At 35.5% G+C, this 8,397-nt stretch overlaps 1 protein-coding gene across 2 annotated transcripts in view; it reads right to left on the bottom strand.

Annotated features, from left to right (window-relative positions):
• Positions 1-396: 396 nt before the first annotated feature.
• Positions 397-8,397, bottom strand: part of LOC106788440 (protein FAM46C) — a 62,759-nt gene continuing 54,758 nt past the window's right edge. The window contains exons 1-2 of one of the 2 annotated variants that reach the window (XM_014751694.1): positions 3,788-3,891; positions 397-2,350 (exon numbers count right to left, since the gene is read on the bottom strand). In XM_014751694.1, the coding sequence (XP_014607180.1) occupies positions 956-2,350; positions 3,788-3,844 (1,452 nt within the window). In that variant the 5' untranslated portion in view covers positions 3,845-3,891 and the 3' untranslated portion in view covers positions 397-955. Of the gene's footprint in view, positions 2,351-3,787; positions 3,892-8,397 lie in introns of those variants that run through there. The other variant, XM_014751693.1, reaches the window with a different exon arrangement.

Genomic DNA, 8,397 nt, shown 5'->3' with positions numbered 1-8,397 from the left:
TTTTTTTATATTATGTATGAATCTTTTCTTTATTTTCTTTTTTTTCCTCGGTTTTTTTCTTTTTTCTTCTTTTTTTCGTAGAGGCACACAACAATCATAAAAAGTTCTTCTTTTATCCCCTAACTCCCTTCTTCCACTTCCGTCACCTTCTCTTCGGATTCTCATATATATATATCTGTTTCTAGATCCCTCCCTTCCTCCCACCCTCCCGGCCTCTCTCACGTTCTTTGTTCGTTGGCAAAGCAACCAGACGATGACGTCAATCGCAAGGGTATACCAATGAAAAAGTGGAGAAGAGAAGGGACAAAAAAAAAAGAAGAAGAAGGGATTAATGAGGGGTCGGGAAAGGCAGGTGTGACTTTCAAAAGTGTTCGTTCGTCCTTTTTGTTGTTGATGTTTTTTTTTTTGCTTTCTTTTTGTGTGGCGGCGTGGACGGGGCAAGGACGAGGATCAGCCTCCCCCGTGGTTCAGCAAGCAAGAACTACTATTCGCCCTTCTTCATCGCCTACGTTTACCACTACCCCATCGGACACTGACGTCATCGCCATGTCGACGCCATAATCGGTGGTGGTGGTGGTGCTGCTGCTGCTGTTATCGCTGGTGCCGTCGCCGCCATCGATGATTTACCAACCCCAACGTCTAGTTGCAGTAGTGGTTGAAATAGAAGTAGTAATAATAATAATAATAGTAGTAATAATATAAGTAGTAGTAGTAGTAGTAATAGTAGTAGTAATAGTAGTAGTTGTAGATCGAATCTCGTCGATCTCCTTTCGTCGTTCACTTTGTCCCATCGTTTTCTACAGGAGCCACGGGAATAGAACGAAGTAGTCCACCACCACTTAGGAGGAGGAATCAACCCGTGGATGATGTTAATAACAACGAGGACGGGGTTGGTGGTAGAGTATAATAAGAAATAATTAGCGACGGTAATGAATAGGACGACGGCGGGGTCGCATCACGACGAACACGCCATCCAAGAATTGCAAGTGCAAGTATAGCACGCGGTAGGTATGACGGGTGTGTAATAATAGCCGTTAGCATAAACGTAGGTCGCTGGTGGTCCCGGTGGTGGTTGTTGATGATTCGTCAGCCGTTGCTGTTGTTCCTGATAAAATACCTGGCATGCCAGATTTTGGATCAATGCAAGGGTCTGTCGCCGTTCGTGACCCATCAGACAAACCGTCGACTCCTCGACGACTTTGTGCAAAAGCATCAGGTACTTGTATTTTAGGGCTTCTTCTTCGGGGCCAACGAAATGATTCCACAAGTAATTCTCGAGCTTCGCCTGTTGCTGACTTATATCAGGAAAGTCGATGAAGAATCTCGAACACATGTATCGCTCGAGGGTCTTTATATAGTCCGGTTTGGCCGGCTTGTACATCTTAACCAAGAGATTGCAATATTTCAATAGACCACCTCCTCTAATCTCCTCAGGATTCCTCGTCGATATGAGCTTCTTGTGAAGGTGGTAGAGTGCTTCTTGGAAATCACCGTAAACAGACTCGCCTACTACGGTTGGATAAAAGTTTTCACCGATCGGTAATTTGCTGCACTCGTAAAATAATAACAGAGAATCAAGGACAATTTGAAAACTGTCGACGGAAAATTCGAATTGTCGTCTCATAGAATCGACGAATTTCAATTCTACATTCCTGTGTCCTCGTGAATTCCCAAGGGATATCAAGGACCATCTATCGCCGTCGTTGTTCACTTTGACCATCTTGCTGACGTAAGCTTCTTTCAAGCTGCACGTTGTTATGCGTTTTCTGCTAACACCCTCGGGTAAAAGGTCGAACAAAGAACCCAATACCGCGGCCTTAACCTTGTCGTAGTTACGGCCGCTGGATAATTCAACAGCGAATATCAGATCAAGATCGTTGTAGGGTTGGGATTCGGTTGCCAATACGTGGGACGCTGCACCACCGTTCAATCTGATGTCCCTTACCCTCATACCAGCACCTCCATTACTAGGCTCACCTTCCAGTTTGCTACGCACAACCGTTACGAGATCTCTCAGTCTAACCTCCAATGTTGGAAAGTTTCCCCTACCATGAATGCTTACAACCTCGTCCATCACATCGTTCAATCGACGCACCTGCTCAAAGCTCAACACGGCCAGCCTTTGTTGAGGATCAGGGCAATCCGAATTGTTATTACTGTGACTATTGTTGTTGTTCTTATTATTGTTGTTACTTATAGTAGTATTATTATTGTGCTGATTGTTCAAATGATTGTTGTTGTTTTCCTTGTTCAAATCATTCCCGTTGTTGGTCTTGTTGTTCACTTGACAGAGGGACTCCATCATAGCGACCCGACGCTGTCGTTCTTCGCCGATGTCCAGGGAGCCACACTGAAACAAACGAACACAAACACATTAATATCTGTCCTATTTTTAACTTCGCATATCGCAAATATGTCATTTTTATCTTCTTAATATAGCGGACAAAAATTAAGCTAGATAAGATTGTTTAACATCATTTTCAATCGAAGAGGGGAACGTTACGAAACACGATCAATAAATCAATACGATAACGGCATTCTCGTAACCTTCGTTTTAAAAAGAAGAAAACGAAGAAAATAAAGAAGAAGAAGAAGAAGAAGAAGAAGAAGAAGAAGAAGATGAAATGGTGGAATGTAATCGCAAAGGCAAGAAATGCCATGAGGTTACGTCCGGGTAGTTGTGGTGATGGTGGTGGTGTGATCGAACGAAGATGCGCGCGCGTGTACAAACACATACACACACAGAGAGAACAATGTTCTCGCCCTACCAACCCAGAGCTGTGACTTTCCTTATGAACTTTTTGTCTGGTGCGAGTCGATACTCGAATAATACAAACGAGCTGAGTTGTCACCGATCACTGTGTTAATCGTTTCATTTTAATCAATATTCATTCCTCTATCTATTTATCTTGAGATAATATACACGGGTTCGTTTATCGACCTGTAGCATCTTCATTCACGAGAAACTAAATAACACGTTGCATGGAACAGGTATCCGACATATGTTTGCAATTTTATACACTTTCGTTCGATTTAATTGTTATATTTTTATTTTGCTTTGCAATAAAAGTACGTACAGATCGATATATTTTGGATGTATTTGTAATTTTATTCAAAAATCGTCATAAAGACTACTTTCCAGCAGACAAGTATACACGATTATTTTGGTTGACCGAAAAGTTGTTGGTAAAGATTTTGCGAAAAATTGTATTGAACATTTGAAAGTATTTATCTAGGCAAACTTTTGAAGGAAATTCACACACAAATACGAATAATTTATATAGACAAGTTAGAGAATGAAAAATAAAAATGTATTAAATAATAAGGATTTGGCATTAATCGGGTCAGCGAACGCGGACGCGAGAACGTGAACTTTCACTAGTCCGAGTCCATCCAACTTCTTCGAATGCATCCCGATCAATTGTAAGGACGAACTTTTGACGTGTCTGGAATGTAAAGTGGGGTAAAAAGATAGACAAGAATGATCTGTTATAGTAGGAGAAGGAGAAGACTATGATTAGGTGGGAGTTAGTAACTAGGAAGGGATAGTAGTGACTAGAAAATGATGTGCCAGCTGTGTAACTTCGAACAATACGATTTTAAAATGCGTCACAACGATGATAACTCTTTCAGTCAATTGATACGTCGACGATCCAGATGGGATAATAATAACAAAAATAGCTATAAATAACTAATATAAATTAACATTCGCGACGTACACAAAAAAACTGATTACGTCGTTATAGATTAAAGTGAACTACAAAAAAATACAATATTTCATACTAACATCCAACAACATTCGAGAATTTAAAGGCCCATCATCTGTAGGACCCGTCCCGATCATCGGGAATAAAGTTAAGCACCAAAAAAAAAAAAAAAAGAAAAGAAAAGAAATAAAATAAAGTTTATATAAAAATATATATAAATATAAAAAGAAAAAAAATGAAAAAAAAAAAGAAAAACACTAGAAGAAATTTCTTGGAGTATATCCTTCACCCTCTAGGTAAGTGTCACTTTGACGTATAGGTCGTATAGGATGCGATATATATTCTTCGTGAATAATAGCACCGATTCCCGCGGAATAAAGAGAAAAATGAGTTTCCGACTTCGACGAGAGTCAGCAGCAAACTGAATCGTACGAAGTGAAAGGTATCTATAGGTTTTCTGGTGGCAGCACAGCAGTGACAGTGGCGACGGAGTTTCGTTGGAGGTGGGAGAAGAAGTTGGAGGTGGAAGGTAGATAGTAGTGGTATTGGGATGTTAGATGTTGGGTGGTGGGTGGTGGTGGATGAGTGAGTAGTAGTAGTAGTGGTGGATACCATCAGCAACGTACCTACGTCAGCAACGTAGCACCGAATTTTATTGGAGAACAACGCAAAGTCCTGTGTATACGATTGACATCACTACAGTCACTCCCACCCCCTCTCTTTCTTTTTATCATCCTACCAGAATTATACAACATTGTCACAATAATATCATTATCCTGTACAAATTAAAATATCATTTTTATGATCTATCACAATGTATTATAATTAAACGTTTCATATACTCTATCTCTATCTCTGTATTTCTATTTCAGTTTAAAATTCATTGATTCGTTCATTATGTCGAATGTTAAGGATAGAATTTCTTTGTTAAGTGTGTGCGCGTATGCGCGCGCAAGTGTGTGTAGATTCTAGTCGACAAGAGTTTCTCAAACGTGTCCCCTATCGCGCATCCACCCACCACCTATCGCTCGATCTAACCAACCCTCAACCTTCCTCTTCCTCTTCCTTCCTCTTCCTCTTCCTTCCTTCCTTCCTTCCTTCTTTTTCTTTCTAATGCTGCAGGACTTTCTATGACGTCACAAGCGGGGGCGTCTCTGAATGAACGCAGTCAAATATATATCTACCATCACATATCTTTTACTACTACTACTACTACTACCACTACTGTTACAAGTTCTTTTCAACTTATTTATTTATTTTATTTTTAATTATACGAAAAATCTGATTTACGAATAAAAACATCATTTATACAACTTTATAAAAATCTTTATACTCATGTGCATACATTTTTAAGATCAATTAAAACGATTAGAGTGCACTTTTTTTTTTTTATATATAACCATAATTTTCCGATAGAAAGTTGAAGTGTTCCTTAACTCGAGTTTGCTTTTAACTTAGCAGCGTGGGGGCGTATTTACCATGATAAAAAACAAATGACACCAAAAAAAGAAAAAAGAAATAAAAATTTCTACGGGGAAATGGGAGATAAAAAAATAAAAAAAAAAATAAAATAAAGACAGAGAATATAATTTCCACGCGCGTGCGCGTCCTCCCTCTCCTATTTTTGCTTTTTTTTCTTTCTTTCTTTTATCGCCAGTTCCCACATTTTGTGGACAGAAGGGAAGAGGAAGAAGGAAAAAACCTAACGCACGACACACGACGGACAAACGTTATCGACTTTGGTATAATAATCGTCGTACTCACGTCACAAGTTACAAACGTGTACATAGATGTGTCATTGATAGATCGTTTAATACAACAATCCTTTATTTCCTATAATCTACAAGTTGGTTCAGTAATTTTTAAATTGTTATTCAATTTTTCATTTTTTTTTTTTTTACGACGATCATCATTATCGTCATCATCATTATCATCATTATTATTATTATTATTAAATTTATGATTGTATTTTATATACATTATACACGTATAATAAATTCAAGTAAATACGATAAGATTTCTCTTACATTTTTTTTGTTATAATTTGTAGAAAAAGAGAAAAAAATATATAAAAAAAAGAAAAATAATCGATTAATATGAACAGTTATTTGTTCATACTTCATTTCCGTTTTCTGCTGATTCCTTTTTTTTTAAAAACTAACTTTCTTATCGCAGTATGTTTACCCTCGCAGATTTCGAGATAAGGTTATACTTACTAAACGAAGACTTTGATTAAAATCTAATGGTAAGTATGTACATATATATATATATATATGGTTATGCGAAACGATAATTTCCGGGAATCGAGCAGGATTCGCGTTAAAAATTTATTGACAGGGAAAACACAAAATAAATAGAAGACAGGGAATGAAGGAATTATCGATTCATAATTTAAAAAACAAATTGAAAAAGGTCAAACACCTACGCAAATGCATGCATACGAACGCATTAAATAAATTCTGATCGATAAATTGAATAATTTTCATTAAACTAGACAGAATATACGTCGTAAGATAGTAACGGAAAATATAAATAAATAAAAGTCTATCTAATAAATTCTTAGTATAATAAAACAAATTAATATATTTTATTATTATTATTATTATCTTATTAAAATATAGTAAACTATAATATTAAATAGAAAATCCAGTTAAAATCTCAAGTAATAATAATAAAAATAAAAAAAAAACAAATATTGTAAAAAATGATAATATAAAAATGGAAGGAAAAAACAAAATGAGAAAAACAAGATCGGTGAAACTGCTTCTCTCTCATTCTCGTTAACGTTAATGTTCGCGGAACCGGAAAACGTAGCAAGCAGCAGCAGCGTGTTTCAGATGCCAGCGTGGCGCACATATATATATATATGTGTATGATACACATACTATTTACGTAATATGTATATGTCATGTGTATGTAGCTAGTAGCAGGGGTCAGCGAATGGTCGTCCATACGTCATAGAGTCGATTTCGTATGAAGTAAGAGGAGAATGGAATGGAAATGACGACAAGAGGCGGATCAACGTGCGCGTGTGCTATCAACCACGTTGCGAATTGTAATATCATCGAACCGTGCATACATATATTTTCTGCATTGAGTAGAAATATATACCTCTAACATATTTACATATGCATATGTATGTGTATGGTGCGTGCGCGTGCACGTATGTATACTGACATGACAGACAGACACTTAACATGTACACGATCGAAGTTACATTCAGTTTTCATCCATGTGATCGTTTCTCGCTGTTGCATCAAACAACGTAATTGATATCTTCTACGAAAATTCCATTTAGATTATTTTTATATCATTATTTTTATAGATAGAATTATACAATAAGAATTTATATTTGTTGTTAGAAACACAAAATTCTTTTTATTAAAATATAAACAATTTTCTATCTTTTAATCGCAATCCTATAACAATATATTAAAACATACAAATATAGAAATTGAATTTGAATATAAATCAATGTCATAATACTTCATCGAATATAAAACGTTCTAAAGATTATATCTATTCATGTATATGTGTGTATGTTAATGTCTGGATATTCTATAAAATGTCCAACATTATACATATTGTCCATAACATATATACATTATAATGGTAATGTACATAAATTGTTACATTACATTAATATTAAATATGGAAGTAAGAAAAAACCAATTTTCTCTCTCTCTCTCTTTTATTATTCGAAATGCGTTTTAGTTTTTCCATTCTCGTCCTCATTTTTTCTTTCCTCCCTTATCAGATACTCGTTGACGCGTAATCGTTATAGCAACGAGCTCATACACCCACGCATAAGCTTGATCTCAACATAGAATACTGAGAGCAAATGAAGAGAGAGAGAGAAAGAGAGAGAGAACACCGGGAAAGTACGCCAACGCAAGTTGCGATACACAACAAACGAACCAAGCAGTAATCTTTCTCGCCCTCACTTTTGCTATTGATTTTTTGTTGTTCCATGCGTTTTAATATCTTTCCCATTTTTGCGAGAGAGAATTTTCGAATTTTTCTCTTTTATATCTTTTCTAATACAATAATTCTTTTACTTGTTTTTTTTTTTTTTCGCGTTTTCGTTCTCATCCAATAAAGAACGAAAAATTTTTTTAATAAATTTATAACACGTCGACGCTGCCATTACGCGAAGCAATTTTAATGAATAAATTTATTTAATAAAACATACTTTTCCCTTTTAATCTTGGTCTTTTATTTTTCTTTTATTTTTTATCAAATGAGAAAACTTTGAATATTCTTTTAATCAATTATATATCCTGCTATGTATAATTTATATTACTTTTAATTTTAAACTTTTCTTTTTTTTTTATATTATTATATATGAAAGAAAAAAAGAAATTATGAAGCAATAACGAGGTTTGACGTTAGCAACTACTTGATAATTGCTTCGAACGATTTCTGACTTTATTACACTGAACAGTAATCAAAGACAACGGTAAAATTGCGTTAACCGTGATTAGAAAAAACGATCTCCGGTATTATCGATTCGATTCGTACGTTATCGTTTACTCGTTAACCTTGAATATAGTTGAACCATTTTATTTTTTCTTTCTTTCTTTCTTCAAGAGATATTGAAAGTTCAATTTATAAAAGTAAAAGATTTATTATGGATGTAACTGGAAAAAAAAAAAAAAAAAAAAAAAAAAAGAAATGTCCTACCCCGTCT

This window comes from Polistes canadensis, unplaced genomic scaffold, assembly GCF_001313835.1.
Source record: "Polistes canadensis isolate GaletaPanama2010 unplaced genomic scaffold, ASM131383v1 scaffold_139, whole genome shotgun sequence".
Lineage (NCBI taxonomy): Eukaryota > Metazoa > Arthropoda > Insecta > Hymenoptera > Vespidae > Polistes > Polistes canadensis.
Note: the sequence above shows the minus strand (reverse complement) of the source record. Positions and strands in the feature narration are given on the sequence as shown.